Raw genomic sequence first — 23,178 nt, 5'->3', positions numbered from 1 at the left:
ACCGTTCGGAAAGATAATCACTACTTTTCGCTCCCTGTTGTTCACCTAACTCCTCCACTGCACGGTGCCTGCACCATCTTTATTAGTCGCCGTGGTAGCGACAATGGGCCGCTGGGACAGCAAATCCCAGTGGAATGCAAAGCATTCTGGGATATATCTGCTCATATAGTGACCATGGATGATCACTACCTTTCAAGGTGCATTGTTGGAAATTCCGAGTCCACTAGTTTCTCATCCACTAGACTTTTGGACACTCATCTAAAATGGTGTAACCTCTATATCTCTACTGAGCCTGGTTCTGCTGGAGGTTTCTTCCTGTTAAAAGGGAGTTTTTCCTCTCCACTGTCGCTACAAGCATGCTTAGTGTGAGGGATTGCATTTGAGTCAATGATTTGATGCAATCAACTGGTTTTCCTTAGATAGAAAACTTTGAATCAATTTGACTGTATTGTCTGGTAAATTGTAAAGTGCCTTGAGATGACATGTGTTGTGAATTGGCGCTATATAAATAAACTGAATTGAATTGAAATTAATTGAATAAAGTGATCAGGGCGGAAATTCCCACACAACCCTAGTGTTAGCTAATCAATGGGAAAATGCTAATAATGGCATACAATATTACTTCAACAACATTTAGTTACCATTTTCATTCTTTTTATTTGGAGATTAATATTTTTTTTCAATTAGCATAAAACCTACCAATAGTACAATATGTAATTTTCTTTTTATGCTTTGAAGTAGATTCTAATGTTAGCATGGAAGCTAAGGTTGTCGTTTTAGCTAATGCTATTAGATGCTCTACTTTGCGTATAGCCATCAGTGTTATAGGCAATGAAATTTTCAAAATGTAACCTATTTTTCCTCAACATTAAGTGTTTATTCTTTTCTTTTCCTCACCAGTAGGGTACACTTATACAGTATTAACATGTTGAACTGTTACAGGTTAGCCTTTTCGTTCATTCAGACCTTACAGCATTCACACATCATGCAGAGAGTACCGTATATACTGTTTTTTTTCTCTTCCTTTGCCTTATTTTTTATTGTTATTTTGTCATCTGCAGGATTTCCACTTTACCTCTTTAAGACCCAAATGTTGTTGTTTTTCTTTTGACTCATCAGATCTGATGGCATGTGTAACACTGACACAGATCAGAGGTCACAGGCCAGGTGTACAGAGCGCAGTTCAGTAACACCAGATGATCCTCTATTAAAACCCAGATTAGGCTGGCAGATGCTCAACACCTCTAATCCCATTCCAGTTTGATAAGATCCTCCAGGATCAGGCCCATATAGGGTAGCAGTTATTGCTGCCACAAAATTGTTTCTATTGGCTCTAGTGGAGTTACAGCAACAGATGGAGTGTCCTTTTTATAATCTGAACTTTCCCTTTCCTGACCTAATTAACGATGTTGATGGGGAATCCCACATTAGATTTTAAGAAGTCTTTGTGTGGTGCTCGTTCAGCCTGTGTAATCAGCGAAGGCTTAAGAGTCGGGTTCTTAAACAGCGTATCTGCTGAATTATTCATCAGAGATGAAAGCGGGGAAAGGAGAGATGGAGGAAAAGGGGTGAGATATGAGGTAGGGGGCATTACTGGGACTGATATGCCCCAAGGGGCAGCAGACCGTCGTCCTCAGCTCCCGGTTTCCTGTTTGCCTGTAGATTAGTGGAAGGTTGCAGCAGACCGCAGAGGTGACAATGACCTAAAAGCAGCAACAATAACTCTACTCACACCCACTATTGAGATTGCATTAAAAAGTTGTGTCATTGTTTTCAGCTAATGATATAAGATTCAAAAACACTGAAGAGTTAATTATTGCTTCATTGTGCTAAGACATGTTGTGTGCCTAAGTACACTGGCTCACCTAACATTTCATATCTTTATTTTGGTTGTTCAGCTATTGCACCCGTTGGCATAGCCCTGCTGGAAAACCTGTGTTTGCTTTGGATTCTATCAGCTGACCACATGAACAACAGCTCGTTTCACCATCATGGGACTAACGTAATATTATCCTTTTATTGGATTAATCTGTGTCAGGGCTCCGGACTGCAAACATTTAGTAGGTATGTTTATGTTTTATGTAGTGAGAGGAGGACCAGCCAAGTCCACCTCTGATCACCAAATTCAAAACACACAAAAAATAAAGTTTACATTTTTTTATGTTTTATTGCGGCCTAGACAAATCACAGACTTGAATCTGTTTGGATGATGTGCTGTAACCTTGATTGTGTCAACAGTGATGTGAAGGAAGCGTTGCCATATATGGAAACATTTTAGTTGGCTAGAATCACCTTTTCCCATTTATCAATAAAATCATTCAAATTTTTTAAAAGTGTCCCAAGCTTGTTTTTGTTTGATGTTATAATTTGTATGACAGGGGGGGGAAAAAATCAAATATGTAAGGTGCGTTAAGTTTTCTGGAGCGCTTTGTTTTGGATTTTGCGAATAAAAGCAGCATGTTTCAAATGGGGACAAATATAAAGCTGCTGTTTTATTTCTTACTGCAGTCATTTTTTATATGTAGTAGAGGAGCAATAGGAAATGTGTTGCAGATCAGATTTATCTGAGCGCTTTTAACTGAAAGAGATATTTTGAAGATTTTTCCTTGTTTGTTTGAAACATATCCTGGTGTTTTCTTTGCAGCTCTGTGGCGTTGTTGTCGGGGGGACAGAGGAGCTTGACGGGAGAATCCTAACAGGAGCTCAACCCACAGGTAAGACTGTTCACCTTTTTGCTGCTTTTATCATTTGCAGGTCTCTTTTATTTTGATAGTCATTTTATCAACATGAAAACAACTATTTAAACAAACCACCGGATGCAAGTTTAACTTAAAGCACAGTGAAAGGAGGGAATTTAGAAGGAACGTTCCCTTTACGGTTCCCCAAAGCCCGATCCAGGGCTTCTGCCCCAGTTAGCATTTCCTAACTTCTGGATTGTCTGGCTGAGATGACCTTGTTTTTTTTGACTAGTTCTTTTGAAAGAAACTGAACCAATTAAAAAAACTAACAGAGATCTGCTTTGTTCCTCCTTTTTCAGAAGGGAATTGGTGTCAAAAATCACATTCGCCTCACATGTAGACCTTTTTTTTTTTTTTTTGTGTGTGTGTGTTGATTTTTTTTTTTGCACTAGAGGTTACATTGCTGAACCAACTCCGGTTGACTGGGACTGTTAAATTAGAGGCTTAAAGAGTTGGTTTGATTTTTCTACAGCCTGATATTAATAGAAATAGAATTCATTGCTGACCAGATTGTTCTAGAACCGGTTTGGTGATGGAAGCCTCCTTAGATTGGGCACAAAGAAAGTTCTTTCTGAACTATACATTTTTTTAAACTAAATTAGTTTTGCTATTATGTGCTTTCCATTAAAATGTGTTACTTCCCCGTTTAATTTCCCCTGTCTGTGCTGCGCTGTCATCAGGCTTCCTGTTAGAGAGACACTTTGCTGAAAATAAAAACAAATAATCGCCCTCTGTATCGGTGGTTTCCACATATGGAAACTTAAACCAAGCCTTTCACATGCTGCAGGATGATTTGTTTAAAGGACAGTAAGGCTCTTTATTTACAGCTTGATACAGGTTAGTTGTTCCTCCAGTCTCAGGTTGCAGCATATTTGCATCTCCTTGTAGCCCCTGGTTTTTTATCTGCAGGTTTCTGTCCAGGTCATTTTCTGGAGGAACAAAAGCACCACATGCTTGCAGGCCTTGCAGGCCAAACACATGATCCCAATCTTTTTGTTCTCTGATTGGAGCTTTACGTTGCGAGCGGCGCCTTGCTGCACTTTGTTTACACTTAGCTGTGTCTGAGTGACTCGCTGCGTGCTGAGAAGGGTGCATTTAAAAAACCAAAACAAAAAGAAAGCAACCATCCCTTTTATCCGTTTGCTCCTCCACTGTCGTCCTCCTTCATGATCGCGTACTGGCAGCCTGGCTTCTGTTCTCTGGCAAAGCTCTTATTTCCCACGGTTGGAAAGGTGATTCCATGTTGGGCATTGTTTTGTGTGTGTTGATTTGCTTCATGTGGCACGGTTGTCGCCTGTTGCTGGACGGGCAGCTGTCCAGGGCGTATCTGGCTTCCTGCTCGTTGGAAATAACAGAAAAAGACACAAATTACTTTCTTTTTTTTTTATCTCTACCTTAGTTGCACTGAAGGTTGCAATACAACAGCAAAATAAAAACCCACAGCAGACTAGATCTAGACCTGGCCTTAAAGGCTTGAACTTGACTTGGACTCGTGGTCTGAGACTCCAGTTTTTATCTTCTGTAATGAAAAGCAAAACTGAAAGCATGAGCTTGTTTATTACTTAGAGACATTGGTGGACTATAATAGGACATAAAAGTTTTATATTTAGAGATGGACTGACGCATTGACCTGTGATAGTATTTTTTTACTTGCATCGTTTCAGCCAATACTTGCAGGTGTTCACAAATTCATTAGTTAAATCAGCAGACATGCCTTGAAATCAAATGCAAAATCCTTTAGGTAGATTTATATTGAACATATCACCCGATACCAATCTGGCTCAACTGTTAAATAAATTATCTATATATCTTGCCACGTGAGCAAAGTCTTTAGCCTCAATATAAACATTGTTAAAAAAAGGCAACAAAGTAAGATGTATATGAATTGACTTAATTTTTTTTTTATATTTAAAATAATCAGCAAACACAAATAAATCCATGTAAAGTGCACTGGATTAGCTATTCAATATCAGATCAAAGCACTGATATCAAAACCAGCTTATTAGTGACTATGGAGCTGATATCAGATTCAGGTATCGGTTCGGTGTATCTCTTCTAAGAGCTGTTGGCAAGTACTTGTTTCCATGACAACTGGTTCCTAACCTTGTAAGTTATATTATTGACTGTTATATTGTCACATATTTGTAATATGTCTATATTTCTAGTTATATATATATATATATATATATATATATATACACACACACACTCACCGGCCACTTTATTAGGTACACCTGTCCAACTGCTCGTTAACACTTAATTTCTAAGCAGCCAATCACATGGCGGCAACTCAGTGCATTTAGGCATGTAGACATGGTCAAGACAATCTCCTGCAGTTCAAACCGAGCATCAGTATGTGGAAGAAAGGGGATTTGAGTGACTTTGAACGTGGCATGATTGTTGGTGCCAGAAGGGCTGGTCTGAGTATTTCAGAAACTGCTGATCTACTGGGATTTTCACGCACAACCATCTCTAGGGTTTACAGAGAATGGTCCGAAAAAGAAAAAACATCCAGTGAGCGGCAGTTCTGTGGGCGGAAATGCCTTGTTGATGCCAGAGGTCAGAGGAGAATGGCCAGACTGGTTCGAGCTGATAGAAGGGCAACAGTGACTCAAATAACCACCTGTTACAACCAAGGTGGGCAGAAGAGCATCTCTGAACGCACAGTTCGTCGAACTTTGAGGCAGATGGGCTACAGCAGCAGAAGACCACACCGGGTGCCACTCCTTTCAGCTAAGAACAGGAAACTGAGGCTACAATTTGCACAAGCTCATCGAAATTTGACAATAAAAGATTGGAAAAACGTTGCCTGGTCTGATGAGTCTCGGTTTCTGCTGCGACATTCGGATGGTAGGGTCAGAATTTGGCGTCTACAACATGAAAGCATGGATCCATCCTGCCTTGTATCAACGGTTCAGGCTGGTGGTGGTGGTGTCATGGTGTGGGGAATATTTTCTTGGCACTCTTTGGGCCCCTTGGTACCAATTGAGCATCGTTGCAACGCCACAGCCTACCTGAGTATTGTTGCTGACCATGTCCATCCCTTTATGACCACAATGTACCCAACTTCTGATGGCTACTTTCAGCAGGATAATGCGCCATGTCATAAAGCTGGAATCATCTCAGACTGGTTTCTTGAACATGACAATGAGTTCACTGTACTCAAATGGCCTCCACAGTCACCAGATCTCAATCCAATAGAGCATCTTTGGGATGTGGTGGAACGGGAGATTCGCATCATGGATGTGCAACCCACAAATCTGCGGCAACTGTGTGATGCCATCATGTCAATATGGACCAAACTCCCTGAGGAATGCTTCCAGCACCTTGTTGAATCAATGCCACGAAGAATTGAGGCAGTTCTGAAGGTAAAAGGGGGTCCAACCCATTACTAGCATGGGGTACCTAATAAAGTGGTGAGTGTATGTATATATATATATATATATATATATATATATATATATATATATATATATATATATATATATAATATATTCATTTTGATCAGTTTGATGAATAAAAGGTTCTTACTAAACTTTTCCAAATCATCAGATTTGGAGAAATGTTTCTGTTGATATTTAGTGTTTGAGAGCACACAACAGAAAAACACTTACTAAATTGTAATAAAATTAAATCCACTCCAGTTATGAAACATGTTTAAAAAATAATAAATAACTGACCAACAAATAACCAAAGGAGGCACATGGAGAGGTTTAACAATCAGAATAGGGAATGATGTAAAAAAGGGATATAACAGTTTAACTCCATGTTTAAAAAAACATGGATTTGTGCAAAACAAAATCAAATCATGATCCTTTAAACACCGAAAAAAACAGGGTCATTAAGGGTTTTAAAAGACGACACTGAAAGGGGCTTGTGGAACCGACTTGTTCCTCAACTTGTTTTCAGCCTCTTCTGCTGAACAACCAAGAGCCCATGGAGGGGAATACAGGTGAAGCAAGTCAAAGAGATAGGGTGGAGCTAAGCCATTAATACATTTAACAACAAATAAGATAATGAAAAATGTATTATGTATCCCACAGGGAGACTAGGAAGTAGGGATTTTTTTTTATGTGTGAGATCGAGCTCAAAGATGAGGCTCTGAATTACCTGTGTGCCCCAGAGATACACAGCTTTACAATAATCAAGGTGTGAGGTAATTATCATAAAGGCATTAATGATCCTGCAAGGACACAACTGTGTTGAATTTAGCTCCTTAAAAAGCTTGTTTTTTACAACAGCTCTGACCTCTGTGTCAAATCTGAGGTCGCCATGCAATTTCATCCCCTGGTTAGTGGCGGTGGATTCCAGATATGGAGAAAAGGAGCCACGATGCATATGGTGGGTTGTCACAGAAGCCAGTTGGGTGGAATAATAATTTCAGTTCAAACATACAGCAGCCAGGGCTGTAATATTGATGTTCTTTTCTGTGGTTGCACATGGATTTCAAATTTTCAAAATTTAATCCAAATTTAATTTAAATTTGGATTTAAAAAATGCTCCTGTAGCAAAAGGTTGCATGAACTTGTAGAAACTAGCCAGAGATTTGATTATTGGGTTTCAGAAATCGCAGTTAAAGTCTGTGGAAGGGACGTTAGGATTATTGGCTCATTCGTTTCTGATGACTAATTTGGTTGTGCAGTCGGGTTGTAAATGAAACAATAAATGTCGCTCATGCCATCAGTCAGTTTGTGATTCTGAATCATGCATAAGTCTGCAGGCTCTTCATAATACACACAGACAGGAACAATAGTTTTTATAATGAAACGTGCTGAAATGAATACTAATGTCTGAGTGTTTCATTGTTCCTCTGTCGGTGGGTGAAGAGTGGTGCAGAGCGGCAGCTCTAAGCCTGTTTGCATTCCCCTCGTGGTTTCTCTGTGACAGACCCAGCGGCTGGGAGTCTGCCAGCCCGGCCCCGTGGAAGGAGCTCGCTGGCACTGTAGCTCAGAGACACGCCAAGTCTCTCCTCCACCCGTCAATGAGGCTCTGTGTGCAGTCTCAGGCCACTCGCAGCCTCCTTAACCACAGTCATCAAGGCTATCCTGCAGTTAAGAAAGCAGCCTCCCTCCTCTCCGCCTCTGCTTCACCCAACCCCCATCTTCCTCACTAGGAGTTTCTAGATGTTGGGCTCATTTTTATGTCTGCAGGCTTTTAGACTATATAAAATGTATATTAATCTCTTTTTGTTTTTTGTTCCCACTTATACAAATAACTAAATAGTTCAGAGGAGCAAAAGATCTGTAAAATAGAACAATTCATCAAAAAAACACATTAGTAATGAATAAAGTCATGAATGGAGCTGCGAAGCTTGCACCCACACACAGCTCAGATCAAGCAATTTAATGAAGTAGAAAATGAAGTTCAATTGGTTTTTTTATTGGGTTTAAATAGAAGTGGTGCAAGCAGATAGAAAAACAACCCAAACTGGATATCAGTTAATTTATTAATACCTTTTTAATCGAACATTTTAGGTTTTTATCCTTCCTTTTTTTAGATAATTCTATTTTTTTAACCTTTTCATCTTCTTTTTCTTTTATTTTCTGTATTTTTGCTTCTGCTTTTGTTTTTTAATTCATTTTCGCAGGGCTGAAATAATTTCAAACGGTTGACCTTTATCAACTTGGTGACTTATATCATAGTACGTTATTGAATCTGAATAAATCTTTAAGGTACACTTCTGAAAACCCTTTTATATCTAATCATTGTAGTTGAACCTAAAATCTATTCTTGTTTTAACCTTTTAGTAAAACTATGTATTAATACCCTGTCACTTACTCTCTGTGGTTGAAATGCTGATTTGTGCATAAATGAGATACAGCTTTGGGATTGGCTCCAGCAGCGTTCCCATTGAGACCTGTTACATGTACTTTGCACTTCAAAAGAAGCCACAGCAGTAAACGCAGTGCCCATGTGCACGGGTATATTTAGCCTCACTTTTGTTGTCTTTTGCTCCATGCTGTAATTTCACAGAGATCCGTGCATGCTTTCTCAGCCATCGCCGCCTGGAGCTTTGATGTGCATTAGTGAGGAGAGAAGCTGGTATTTATAACCACTTGGTATCGCTCCTGTATCCAAGGTCAGTCGGCTGGTGAAAATCTGCTTCCGTTCTTAGATGGGCTTCATTGATCAGCCCTCCATTATACGTGTAGATGTGACTGTGTTGAGTCAATCGTGGCTCAATAAGCAGCCCGGGCTTTAGATGCTACCGCTAAGGTGGGTCCGTGAGGGCTCACTATCGGCTGTGTTCAATAATCTTCCAGTAAACGCTTGGCAAACAGCTCTTGTTACACCATTGAAGGCATTTTCCCATCATGTCCGGCAATATTCTCTGTCATCTGTTTTTTTTTTTTTTTTGTCCGTAAGATTGATCCTTTAAATTCCCTGGTGCGTAGCATTTAGGATATATTTATGGAGAAAAACTATCGAATTTATTATTGAAATTATTGAAATAACCATCAACTTACTTAGTAATCGGTTTATCGTTAACTGGAGTGTAGAGACTCTACAACTTGCCTTTAGTTGACGGAGCAACCCACTTAGATCAGTAATTAAGCAAAATTGTAAAAAAAAAAAAAAAAAATTAAAATAAACATTTTGTATTTTATCCAGAATTCCTCAAGTGGATAAGTTGAGGACATGATTTAGAGACTCTAAATCATGTCTTTAGCCGATAGATCAACACACTTAGAGCAGTAATTATACCAAACTAAAAGAAAATGTAAACATTTTGCATTTAAGAAAAAAAAAACTTTTTCGTCTATCAATATAATCTATCCTGAACTCAAGTAGAACATTTTTAGTTTTAACTGGTTTAATTTCGTAAAAAAATTTCTTTTAGGAAACTTTCCTATCTCATTTTAAATCGATTAATCGAAAAAATAATTGACAGATTAATTGATTTGCAAAAAAAAAATCGTTAGCTGCAGCCCTAGTTTTAACCCAGATAAGATTAATTACTTTTTCCTTACTGGGGAATTATTCTGGGGTAAATTTCACACTGATGGATATGATGGAAAAGAACAGGCACAGAATACGCTGAACCCCGAGTGCATTTTCACCTATAGTTTAGTCTACCTTCACTCTGCAGGCAGAAGCGACTCATATCAGACTTTTTGGTTGCAGTCAGAACGAAATTGTTTTTTTCACCTCCAAAAGAATCTGAACTGTACCACTTCCATACATATTATTTAACAATATCTGTTATTTTTCAGGGCGTCATGTCACAGTTCATCCAACTCTCATGTTATCATCCACGCCTGTTCAGCACATCAGTTTCACCTTTCTGTGTCTTATTATGTAATCATAATTACAGCTCCCATTGTTCAACAACTTATAATAACACAGAGATGCCAACATTGTAATTACGTCCATTAATGGTGTGCCTTCTATGCATGCTGATCACAGGTCGCAGTCTGAAATCAGATTTTACTCTGCATGGTCAAAGTGAAAGCAATGCTTTTGCATGTTTGTCTAAAAGGAAACCAGTATCTACTTGTTCTCTCTTGGCGTGAGAACAAAAAGAACCACCAACATGCCAAGAGGGGTGATAATGTTGACAATGATATCAATGTTCAGAGGGGTACTGTGAACATGGCTAAACCAGTGCTAGGATAGAGGTTTTTGCTTCATAATTTCTTCCCCCCTCTTCATCATTAAGGTTTTAATTTGCTGTTTAGAACAGATTGAAATGGATTTGAAACAGAGATTGAGAGATTTGAAAGATCTGCAAAAGCAAAAAGTGTTTTTGGTGAAACCAGTTTTGAAGAACCCCGAATCAATGGAACCAAATGAGGCGTTTCTTTTGAACATCTTTGATCCGAGGATTGACCCAGATTCTAGCAGCAGCACTGTGTGTGGGAGTAGGGTTAAATAAACGATATTGTGTGTTCCTGGTGAAGAAAGGAACATGTAACCCAGTTTAACAGGGTGACTCAGTGTTCAGATGAGCTCAGAGGAACAAGCTCTAAATGAAAGAACAGGAGATGTTGAGAACAAGGCTTTAGTTTTGTTATTTATATACATAAATGACTTGAAATATTCAGAGAAAATCCAATTTAATGTTAAATAAAACTACAAATAATTTACCTGCATCCGAAGTACCAGAGCTGTTAATTGCATTCATTGACAGATGTCCCAGTTTTGATGCTTTAATCGTGGTCGTACTGTATGCCTGGCAGGTCTACTTCAGCAAAACTGGAGACTTTTTGGTCCTTCCTGGCCTCCAGCCACAGAATCAAGCAAATCTCATCCGCTATAATGAATCCTCAAGATGCGTCAGTTGGATCTGAGTCCACAGCAACACACCTTGCTCTCATGTTCACTAACACACTCCCTCAGGGACACACCTGGATCCCAGCCCAGCAGACTGGTGCTCGGCCGTGTGCCCTGCAGCGCGGCACGCTCTCAGAGCCGGCCAGCCGGTGTGCTCGGTGTGGGGCTGCTGCAGTTTGATCCGTGGACGATATGGACAGAAAGGCTTATCTCTGTACACATTCAGGCTGTGTGTGGATTAGTGTGGTTAAACAGTGGACCTCGGGGTACAGCAGACAACCCAGGAGCCGCCTTAGGGTAGGTTGGTCTTTGTTTTTAGTGTCACTTGGAGAAATTGTTGGAGGAAGATTACTTCAGGAGCAGCGTATTCAACCATCTACCCCTTTGAAATAATGGAGAACATTTTTCCACAACATTGTTCTGCTTTAGAACCACTAGATTAAAGGGAAACACTGTTTTTCTTTTTACATTGGGCCCTTGATTTTATTACGTCATGTTCTACTCACCCATATGGTTTTTCTGACATCTGGAGCTGTTCTGAAGATATTCCATTAGGTTATATCCAAGTAACGTCTTCCTATGGGCAACAACTTGAAGGCACAAAGCTAAACTGTTCATGATTTATTCTTTATGGTACGCCAGCATTCATAACATGTAGGTGAATCCCTGTCCCCCAGACATCCGCGGTTATATTATTTATATTTATATCTTTTACAAACAAAGCCATTGTACTCTATAAATTAGGTCATATATAGAGTATTATTGCAAGATGGCATCAAATGAAACTTTAATCCACCTGCAGCAGCACACGTTGATGAAGTCTGTGTTTTCCAAATGGTGAGAAAGATTTTAACCTCTACTTTGGATGATGATGGATAATAGACAGTTTTGTGTCGGATTGAGGCTATATTGAGCAGTCGACCATTTAGTAACTTAGTGTTTTATTAGTAGAAGATCCCACTGATCTGGAACCACTCACTCCTAACTACATTCTCCTGATGAAAAGAAGGGGTAGCCAACACCTGGATTCTTTAATAAGGATTGTATAAGGATGTATTTGAAGAGGAGAATACCTCCCATTGCTGTGTGAGTGGCAAAAATGGAACCAGAGAAGGAGGAATTTTGTTACTGGAGACATAAATATTGTGATGCATCCTGTAACTCCAAGAGAGCCCTGGCTGCTGGGCAAACCTATTCAGAAAAGAAAGGTCAACTATGTTCTTTGAGACCTAAGACAAATACAGATATTTTAGAAAGACCCGGCTCCAAGCTGTGCTTATTGACAGAAGCAGCAAGTAGTTCATCATTTGTAGTGACTTGCACAATATTGGGTATTACCGGTTATAATTTTTTTCATCATGGCTCTATAATTTAATCTAAAGGTAATTATAATGTCAGCTGCCATTTACAATTAGGGGCCAGTGTATTAGAGCCATATTTCTGTAGTTCATGAGTTATTATGTTTGTTGTCATACCTGAAAGTGGCTTCATCTGTTTAATGGGAATCATAGGTACTGTAGATGTACAGCAGAAGTGCTGATTGCCATGGTAACGTACAGTTTTTGACTGTCGTTGTCGTTTTTTGTGTTGATCACTGCGCTGCAACAAAACTGTTAAATCCTTTGAAGTGTAGAACAGCCAATTCGTCTCTTATTGAACGCACCTGATCAATAAATGCTCTGCAATCACAGAACCTCAAGTGTTCATTATTGGATCTAGGAGGACGACTCGTCAGCTTAGAGCCAGTCAGCAGCCTTTCTGTGGCTTTGGTTTGTTTTGTTTTCTTTAATTAAGAACAAGTCATTATAAGTCATGTCTTTTTCCAGTTAGGTTGCAGTTCTGGAGTATGATGGTGCTGGAGGATAATGGGTTCCTGGTTGCTTTTGTTAGATTTTTTTTTTAGATTTCAGACAGTTTTGAATAAAAACAATAAACGAATCAACCAAACACACAAAAGAGACTAACATCAAACCAAACGCCAATTTCCTAACTAACTAAATTCACCTGAACGTAAATGGAAACTTACCCCCCCCAAATAAACCTGTCGGTATACACAGCCAGAGAACTGAAATAGATCATTTCCTGCGACCCTGTTTACTATTTGCAGCAAAACATTTGATGGTTCTGTGATCACAGCCCAATTTCCTGGCAATATTAAGTGCTGCTTCCCTCTGAGAGATGTTTTACAACTTAAAGTCTACTTTGACCTGAGGAAAATAAGCTATTATTAGCTACACTAATAATGTTATCTCCTTAGACTCATCAGATGATTTGCTAATATTCACTAAAGATTCAAGTTTATACAGCTTGGAGTTGGAAAATATGAATAGGACTTGGTAAATATGGTAAAAACTATAAATTGCCTAAAAATTGTGCACACAGTATGTTAGAAAATATCTAGTTCAGAAAGTAATCCCTCCCTACGGCAAACTTTTCCTCTGAATGACTGCGCTTAAATTTAGTACAAAAAGCAGCAAAGTGTAACTTTGACCCCATTTATTATCTTTAGTTAATAAACATTCAATGATTTTTCAGGTCATTATGAGATTAATGATACTTACTGATGCTCTGCATCTACTCCTGTGTTTCTATCCAAATGTCATGCAAATTTTAAACAAACTCTTAAAATGGAAAAAGAAAAAAAAAGAAAAATTAGATGCGTTTTCATCATTTGGAGTGAGTTAACCTGTCAAGGTAAAGTGCAAAATCCTTATATGTTAACTTCAGCTTGGCTGTAAAAAAAACAGGTACCGGTAGTAAAGGAAGCAAACTGGTGTGAACAACGGATCAGTAATGAACCAAAGTTTTAATAAATGTGTTGCGATTGGTCAGCAAGTATTAGTGATGCTACATGCCATACAGAGAGGTAGAGAGGGTGATTCTAATGAGATGATGGCAGCGCAAACAGCTGATCAGGTAAATGTTTGTTCTGTCAGAACTCCTTCGAAAAATGTTTCTATTTCCTTTTTACCACATTGACTTTTTCAAAAAAAGTCCAAAACCACCTAAAGAAAGTGTAAAAACTTTAATTTGTGAAATTAATTAAGTTAATCTGAATTTAGCTGTTTCAGTCAAGCTCTTCTAACATATACTTCTAAATGAGCTTAAAAAAACATTGATGGAAACTCTTCTGATGTAACTTGAAAGGGCTGGATCCATCCCTGAATTAGTCATGTGACAAAAACGCTGCTTAATGGAACTCTGAGCTCCCTTTAAGCACAAGAGCTAACTGTAAAAATTAAAACAGATATGATACTTACATGATTAGGCATATTTTTGGTTCTCTGATGTAAGATTTAATCCAGAGGGGGGAATGTGGCCTTGAATTTACAATTAATTTAATTAATATGCCAATGTGGAGCTAAACCAGGAAGTTACAGGTAAAGCTCCTCTAGTTTCTTAAATTTTTTGGGAATTATGGGTCCAGTCAGCTGGCCTGGAGGATCTACAAAATGGCTTATTTGTCTTTTTTTCTCTCAAAAGTTTTAGTCTGTGTTTTATCCGGAATCAAATCCGTAGCAGTTTATTTTCCCCTTTCAATTTAACATAAAGATTGCTGCAGTAACGACAGCTGATTCCTTCTCTGTGTTGCAGATGAGAACAATGTCTAATGAGGCAGAACAGAGAACGTGTGATGAGGATTTTGGTTCAGAGGAGGAGGAGGGTGAGGAAGGAGACGTGGAGTCTTACCTGGAGGACAACAGCAGCGAGCTCATGGACCGACTCAAAGAGCTGGAGGTGAGTTGATTTGGCTCCTTCTAGACAGAATGAGTGAAGAATGTGTTAGCTCTGATATTCAGAACAATCAGGGAAAAAGAGGAGCAGAGGGGGATGAACATGGAGACGGTGTTAGGAAGTGACAGAGGAGGACATTGGGAATGATGAGGTTGGATAATCTGTTTTGGCGCCCCCTAAAGGAAGAAATAAGATAAAAAGTATAAAGATTTCAGGCTTTTTAACATGTTTGTAATAAATGTTTGCTATATATTTATTGACTCCTTTTTTAACTGCTTGCACCTCAACCTCATTTGTATCCCTGACCAGCTTTTCATAATCTTGTTTAGAAGATTTGGTGTTTGTCGGATGGGTTCATGCCTGTGACACATAATAACCCTCTGATCTGAACTGCTTCTTTGTTGATTTGCAGGCTGAGAACTCTGCTCTGATGTTGTCAAATGAGAGCCAGAGGGAAGCTTATGAACGATGCTTAGATGAGGTGAGGCTATACCAGAAATGATCACAGCTCGCTCCCTAAACGCAGCCTCAACACATAACTCTGTGCTCATGTTCTACTTCGTTAACAGGTGGCCAATCATGTGGTCCAAGCTTTGCTTAATCAGAAGGTAACATTAAAGTTCAGCCAAACTTCTCTCCTTTGACCTGGATTAGCGGTAAACATGAACTCGCTGTGATCCGTCTCTGAGCAGGATCTGCGGGAGGAGTGCATCAAGCTGAAGATGTTGGTGTTTGACCTGGAGAGACAGAACCGAGCGCTCTGTGAGCTCTTCCAGCAGAAGCTTCCCAATCATCCCACCGCTCACTACCAGGTAATACTCCTCACAGTTTCATGTTAAAATGGTTTACAGGAGAAAAAAAATGCTAGACTTGGGAATTATATCAATTAGAAGTTGAACTGTTTCATACACCATTACCCAATTTACACTACTCTTGAAAAACCGTGCCGAGACCGGTCCAAGCTCAGTAACTGAGATAACTTATCATGTGTAAATGGAAAGCAAACTGAACTGAACTGAGCTAACTGCAGACCAGTTCCAGAGGTTGGTTCGGTTTTACCCTGGCTCGGTTCTCTGATAACAAGAGTGCATGAGCAGAACGCGTCATCTCCGTCTGGCTGCACATCCCGATTCACACTCCATTTCAGTACTGTAGTTGGCGGTAATGCCCCTCCGGAAGTTGCTTGCCAACCAACACAAAACAGAAGAAGAACAACTATAAAAAAAACAATCGAAATCTTCTCCACGCAACATTTTGATTTGCTTGATTCCCTCCTTCTTCGTCTTCTTCTCGTGTTTCATGGCGGTTGGTAAACAACTTTTGGTGCATTACCGCCACCAACTGCTTGATTTCCTCCTTCAATACTGGCAGTAATACCGCAGATCGTCACTAGGAGGCAAGGAGTCAAGGAACCGAGATAGCATGATGTGTAAACGGTCGTCAGAACCGAGCTCGGCCTGGTTAACTGATCCGAGCTAGGACCGGTCTCGGCATGGATCGGTTTTGTCTAGAAGCTGTTCCAAAATTAGAGCTGGAACATCATTGAACTGCAAACTTTAAGACAATTTTGCAGCTGTGATAATGGCACAAATTTACAGAACATGAATACAGCACCCAGAACTTCTATGATAGTTTCTATCCATTTCTGGGTTTGTGTTCTGTCTCGCTTCGGCCATTTCTGTCCGATAGGAGAATTAATAATCATCTTGCACCTGGCTTTGTTTAGGAGTAATGGTTCAAAAGTAAAAAAAATGTAGAGACACACTGCAACAGACGACGTTCTGAGGAATGGGATGGAAACAGTATTCCCTTCAGGTCTACTTTTAATATTATTCCAGGATGCAGCATTCTGAACAACCAGCTGTGACCCTCTGTAGCTCAGAGGCTGTCACTGACGTCTTCTGGACATCTGTCCAATCGCTAGTGTTTCCCATCACGGTTTCGCCTACTGACCCAGATTGAGAAACTGTTTAATGGCTCAGGAACCCTTTGGAGTTAATTAGTGTTTGACATCCTGGGTTTTCAATATTTCCCTTTTTTTATTTATTTATTTTTTTACAATTTTCAAAACTTAAGACATCTGTTTTTATTATATGTGGTGTTCTTACTGTAGCTAAACGGGAAGAGATTCCCACTTTATAATCATCGGTTAATTTATCGCAAGTTAAATAGCTATTACATGATTCCCCCTATATACCGTAATAATGTATTTTTTTCTTTTTAAACTTTGTGCAAACCTTTATTTTCACATCCCAGGAAGGTTAACCTCTCCTTAACCTTCCTGAGATTTGTGTTCATTAAGAGTTGAGCAAAGCTCATAAAACTCAGATTTTGGGAAAGATTACATTATGATTATTAAACAGAAACAAAGGTGAAAGGATTTGGCTGGAATTTTTAGTGTAGGGTTTTAAAAAACAAAATTAGATTTTAGTTTATTTCTTAGAGTTGGAAGCAAAAACAATGAAATGGCTCCTTTCATTTTAACATGTTTGTGTGAATGCGTTGGAGGTGGCAGAGTTTATTTGACTGACTTTTATAACCCAGTCGCTGAGAGCTTCCCTATCTGCAAAATTATATTTTCAATCTGAAACCAGACTGCTGTCAGCACTGATTCTGGACCAGAGGAAGCTGAGGAAACCCAGCTGAGGCTGTAATGGATCTCAGGCGTTTCACCTGTTTCTTGTTTTGTTCCTACAGCAGCCAGATGAAGTGTCTCATTGTTGTCTGTGTATCTAATAGCCAGTGGCGTATGCAGTGTCATCCTAATCGCCCCGTGATTCTCCCATTACAGGTCCAGGCGGGATCCCTCCCAGACTGCAATGCACAGCTGCACAATGACTCGGCCAAACAGGTGGAGCCGACTCAGACTGAAGCACAAGCCAAGGTGATTATCACAGAACCCAGCAGACATTTAGCAGACACTGAGAACGGTGGGTCCACAAACCCCACCTGAGGGCGTGTCGCCTTCTGACCTTTACTCTGTTTTAGCTGAAGTTGTTAATCTCCTTCACACTCGTTTCCTGTACGCATGCTGTCGAAGGTGCATTGTTTTTTGGTTTAGGTGACCAAGCTGAATACTGTGTTGATCTTAATCTCTCTCTTTCAAAAGGGAAATGGTTTCCGCACACAACATGCCTCCCCGGGCCCCCGCGGCCCTGCCGCCTCCATGGAGGCCCTATCTCCCTTCTTCAAGAAGAAAGCCCACATCCTGGAGGTCCTGCGTAAAATGGAGGAGACAGACCCCCTGAAGTTCCACCCGTCCACCACAAACTTGTCTTTCTGTGACTACAGCCAGGTGCTGATGTCAACAGAGGCTGTTCTTGCCACTGCTGACCCCCACCCAGTCCAGTGCAAATCCCACCACTCACACTGCCACTGCTCCTGCACCGATGCTGAGACGCACCCACACGTCAACGGTGACGGGGCGGTGAAGTGTGAGGGAGCAAGCACGTGCTGTTCACACTGCAAAAGGAGTCCGGACAGCGCCCCCAAGCCATGCAGCCATGTCTGTAGTCCTACAAAAGCCAACCCTTCCATCCAGAGCCACGTTCCTGCAGCCGCCATGAGTGAATGTCACAGCAAGTCCAGAGCAGGAGAGACCAAGCAATGTACTGTCAACAAAGCCCACCAGCAGCAAGCAGGCACCTCGGTCCACTCTGTGACGGAACCGCTCCATCAGGTTTTGGAGGTGGCCGGTCTAGAACAGGACGGCTCAGAAATTGGTATTCCTGAAGAGCTCACAGGTTTCTGCGGCACCTCCGATCTAACCGGGTCCGTAAAGGAATCCATGCCAATCCCACACTGTGACACGGACGCAAGCGGCAGCGTTCCCAATGGCTTGGGGCAGTTGTCCAGCGGCGTGCCGATCGACCCCTCAGCCGTCCCTGAAAAGGACATCACAGATGAGGAAGCTTCCTCTGTGCGAGCAGGTGCCTCTGTCAGTCCGAGTCCCTCCTGCCTGAGCGACGTCAAGTCCGCTGCCATCAACTCGCCATCCAAGTTGCTGAAGTTCCTGAAAATCCCGTCCATGGGGGACAAAGCTCAGGCATCAACCTCGGCGGTTCGCCTAAGCCCGCAGCTCACACGCAACTCCAGAATCCCGTGCCGCACCAACAACTATGAGGTCTATCACTCTCCGGTTCCTTCCCGCAGAGCCACCACCACAGAGAGGTGCAAGCAGCCCCCACCCCCACCGTCCAGGTCCGAGTCCTACCCTGCCACACACTCTGCACCAACCTCCCCTCCGCAACCGGAAGATGTCTGCTCCCCACCCAAAGAAATAAGCTACAGCAGTCTCTCTGCACCAAAAACCAGCGAAGGCTCAAAGCCGGGGAATCCATCCGCTGCATCCATGGGCTATCCCAGAGCTTCTCAAAAGGTCCCGCATTACGAAAACATCTTGGATATGTCCTCCCCTAGAGAAGGGGAACCAACCCAGGGCCTTGAAAAGAGAAGCACTATTCCTTCCCAATCAAGGGTCAACGGTGGTGAGAGGAAGCTTGTTAAGTCTTTACCAGAAAGTGTCTTGAACGCCTCTCCCCAGCGAAAGCAGTCATCCTCATCGACATCGGAGTCGACGTCTGAAGACGAAGAGGATTCCGACAGTCCCGTGTGGGTCAATCATCACAGTTTGCCCAACACAGCTGGCCTCTGCAAAGCTGAGAACCAAGCAAGCTACCCAAGAACAAGAGAGAAACATGACATCGATATTAGAGAGGTCAGCATGCCAAGCTGCGAAGCCTCCCAGCCGCCGCCTCCTCCTGTCCGACGGACCGATTCCTCATCCATCCCCAAGAGGCCTAGCTCTGCTACAGGGAGATCTCAAGCTGACTCCAGTCACCATGCCTTCAAAGACCGACTGGCAGCTCTGGGAAAGCTGAGGAGCTCTGAGGATTTACAGATCAGGCCTGTGGACACTGTGGCTGAGGCTGCCCCTGGAGAGGAAAGGAGCAAGACCACAGAGAGGTCCACAGAGGTCCAGAAAGAGGAGCAGAGACATTCTAAGTACACAGATTCTCTAGACGGTAAACCTAAAAGTACTAGTGGTGGTTTGAAGTATCCCAGTTCGTCTCAGCTGTATGAACAGCCCGGAAAATCGTCGAGTAAAGAACTGTGCGTTCCCAGGCCTGAGGGCTCAAAGAGCAAAATCGGTTTGCCTTCCCCCAACTCTGATGCTCCGCAGGTCCTACGCAACAACATCAAGTGTCCCGGCTCCCTGAATCTAGCTTACAATGTCAAAAGTGGTCCGCAGAGTACAAACAGTCCTAACAAAATACCCCCCAAGTCACCATCCAAACCTTGCCAAGGCGTTTCTGTCCATAGAGGAGGGAAGCCTTCTGAAGCACCGCGTTACTCATCTAAGTCCGAGGAGAGGACTAAGATCAGCGGGAAAGGAAAGAAGAATCCGATGTACGGAGACAGCCTCCCACCTCCGCCTCCGAGACCCCCGACGTCTGAGGCGGAGAAGCCGTCGCAGCCAGCTCCCACTCCACAATCCGCCATCGAGCAAAAAGTTATGAAGGGGATCGAGGAGAACGTCCTAAAACTTCAGGAGCAGGACAGAGGAGCGCAGAGCAGCGAGGTGAAACAGAAAGCCTCAAACGGCATCGCAAGCTGGTTTGGTCTGAAGAAGAGTAAGCTGCCCGCACTGAGTCGCAAGACCGACGCCACCAAAGGAAAAGATGAGAAGAAAGAGTGGAAAATAAACATCCCCTCAGTGGGCAGAGACTCGGCAAAAATGGCCAGCAGATGCAAAGAAGGCGTGGAAGGACTGAACATTTCCACTCTGATGGAGAAAGCTGAGGGCCTGAGGAGGGCCCTGGAGGAGGAGAGGGCCTATGTGGAGAGGTCCGGCAGGGGCCACTCCTGTGAGGTGGTGATGGACCAAGCTCAGGGACAGCTGGCTGTGATGTACAGAGGGGGGCGCTCCGACAACTTCATGCAACAGCTGCTTAACAGGTGAGGCTTGCAGGATAGTGAGTTGGTTTCAGAATACAGCCTAAGAAACGAGGTTCAGCAATTTGGGGAATGTGGTTTGTTTCTTTTTACTGAGATTAAAGCAGAAACCCACACCTCCAGCCCTTTACAGGTTATCTCTGCACTTTGCTCCAGAGCCCAGTAAAATATAAACAGTGTTCCACCCAATCCTTAAAATGGGTCTAAAGGACATTTATGGGCATTTTATTTTGGTCCGTTATAATCTAGATGTGACAAGAGATATCTTTTTCTTCATTTGTTTTTTTTTTTAAGATTTTTATTATTTTTACAATAATCTCAATATTAAAAAAAAGCTTCATGTTTTTTAAGCAAATCTTTAAAGTTTTTTTTACACCCAAACGTATTCATTCATACGTTTAAAAATTAAAATGTTTTATTTTAATCAGCCATATTATTCACATTAAAAAGTCCATCCTTCATCCTGTCATTACAGTGTTGATATTAAAATAAAATAACAATTTTTAACAGTAGAGCAGGCTTATTTTGCGTGGGGCATTAAAAAATAAAAACCAAAAATCTGCAGCCTGAATAGTTCATCTTTAAACAGCAGTTCCTGTAAATGTTATTTTAAACCACCATCATATTTGCATCAGACGGTTATTTACATAGCAGGTTGCAGTTCTTCACACTGCAGATCAAATTAGCCTCTGGACCATTATAGCAACGCTACATCAGAAATATGCTGCAGCAGAGGAGGGTTGAGACCGTCTTTATTATAAGCGGGTGTGAGCAAAATGGAAACGCTGATCATACAACCAGAGCAACAACAACTCCTTTAATTAGTGCTGAATAACCGTTAAGTGACAATAAACACCAACAGTAAAACAGTAAAAAAATGTTAGTACTAAAAGCTGATAAAGCATTTCTCTGCATGTTGTATTTGCAAACACTAAAACGTATCCACTAATGAGTTAGTTTGAGAAAGAAAAAGAAATGAAAATAATGTAACAGCGACTGCCCATGTGTTTTAGATGCAGGGCAGCCATATTGGATTTTTAAGGCTTGCACATCCACAGCTTTCTGCAATTTTTTTGAATAACACAACAAGGAAAAGTCATTGTTTTATTTTAGTTATAAAATGTATTTTAAGATGTTTTGTACTTAAAAATCTTTATATCAACTAAGATGTTGCTTCTTTTAAAAATCATTCAATGTCTCAAGTGGATCTCTAAAATAATTCTGCAGGTTTTTTGATGCTGAAATGTGTTTGAAATGTGTGTAAAGGAATCTCAGAGTGTTTTTTAACTTTGCTTTGTGGTCGAATGTAGAGTTGACGGGAAGGAAGTGATCAGCCTGCCGCAGCGGCGGCTCTCCTTCGACTGTAAGACGTCCAAGCCGGTGTTCACTCAGCAGACCAGCGTCATCAGTCACACCACCAGTCATGACGACATGGAGAAGGTTCCTTTTATAGCTCCTTTAGTTTAGGCTTGATTAAAAATAAACACCCAGGACTTTGATCAGTTTATAAAAAAAAATGAAACAAAAACAATCTGTATATGAACCCAGCCTCAGAGTACAAACTTGGCATCAGATTTGTACCAGCTGTATGCAAAACCAACTGCCCTGTTTTTTTGTTTGTTTTTTATCATGCAGGGATCAGAGAGAATCAGCAAGATCACATCTGATGAAAACCTTGCAGATTCAGTTCACTCTCAGCACTTTGCAGGTACGAGACGTGAGCAGGAAGTTTAAAGGTTTAAGAAATGTGGGATGATTCCAGTGCCTCCCTGACTATGTTAAAGGCTTTATGTAGCATGTTCTTCCATTCTTCTATTGCTTCAGGAGGATAAACACATGCAAGGAAAGATTTGATTATTATAGTCTGCTTATTCAAGCTAAATGTTTGTGCTTTTTTTGTTAATCTTCCTCCTGCAGGCTCCGGTGCTTCCACATACACCCTGGACAGCGGTATTGGTACTTTCCCTCTTCCCGATTGCAGCAGCGGAGCCACAGGAAGGGGGCCATCCAAGGCGAGGGCAGGAGCGGAGCATCAGTCCTCCGACTCCCCAGGAAGATCTGGACGGAGAGCTCGCACCCTGGACAGGGAGCTGACATCGCAGGAGGAGTGCTTCGCATCGCACAAACAGCTGATCCCCACCATTCAGTACTGCTCCATGCTGGAGGGGAGGAGCTCAGCAGGAGTCATACGTGAAGGTGCCAACACTTCTTCCCCCTTTTTGTTTTTTTAATGTTTGTTTTCTTACCTTATTCCTAGCTGACCATGATAACGGTTTCTCCTAAGTGTTTTCATTCACCCTGTCCTTTCTGCAGACAAGGAGGCCCACGGAGCCAACATGTTTTCTCCTCGCTCCAAGACCTGGACTTTCCCCAACCTGAAGGCTCCAGCAGGAACTGCAGAGGTGTACCTCGCTGTTGAGGAGGAGGAGGAAGAGGAGGACGTAGTGATGTTTGGATCGCCATTTAGAGGGGTGAG

The 23,178-nt window shown here is 41.6% G+C and overlaps 1 protein-coding gene across 3 annotated transcripts in view; it reads left to right on the top strand.

Annotated features, from left to right (window-relative positions):
* The window catches only part of nckap5l (NCK-associated protein 5-like), a 56,216-nt gene that overhangs the window by 30,647 nt on the left and 2,391 nt on the right, over positions 1-23,178 (top strand). For all 3 annotated transcript variants that reach the window (XM_038309302.1, XM_038309301.1, XM_038309303.1), the window contains exons 2-12: positions 2,645-2,714; positions 14,607-14,750; positions 15,160-15,228; positions 15,317-15,355; positions 15,440-15,559; positions 17,539-17,631; positions 17,857-20,705; positions 22,013-22,142; positions 22,338-22,410; positions 22,620-22,898; positions 23,016-23,173. In XM_038309302.1, coding sequence (XP_038165230.1) covers positions 14,607-14,750; positions 15,160-15,228; positions 15,317-15,355; positions 15,440-15,559; positions 17,539-17,631; positions 17,857-20,705; positions 22,013-22,142; positions 22,338-22,410; positions 22,620-22,898; positions 23,016-23,173 — 3,954 coding nt within the window. In that variant the 5' untranslated portion in view covers positions 2,645-2,714. The remainder of the gene's footprint in view (positions 1-2,644; positions 2,715-14,606; positions 14,751-15,159; positions 15,229-15,316; positions 15,356-15,439; positions 15,560-17,538; positions 17,632-17,856; positions 20,706-22,012; positions 22,143-22,337; positions 22,411-22,619; positions 22,899-23,015; positions 23,174-23,178) is intronic.

The sequence above is a fragment of the Cyprinodon tularosa genome, unplaced genomic scaffold (genome assembly GCF_016077235.1).
Source record: "Cyprinodon tularosa strain WSP-4 unplaced genomic scaffold, ASM1607723v1 ctg66, whole genome shotgun sequence".
NCBI classification, from domain to species: domain Eukaryota; kingdom Metazoa; phylum Chordata; class Actinopteri; order Cyprinodontiformes; family Cyprinodontidae; genus Cyprinodon; species Cyprinodon tularosa.
This window is presented reverse-complemented; position numbering and strand designations above follow the sequence as displayed.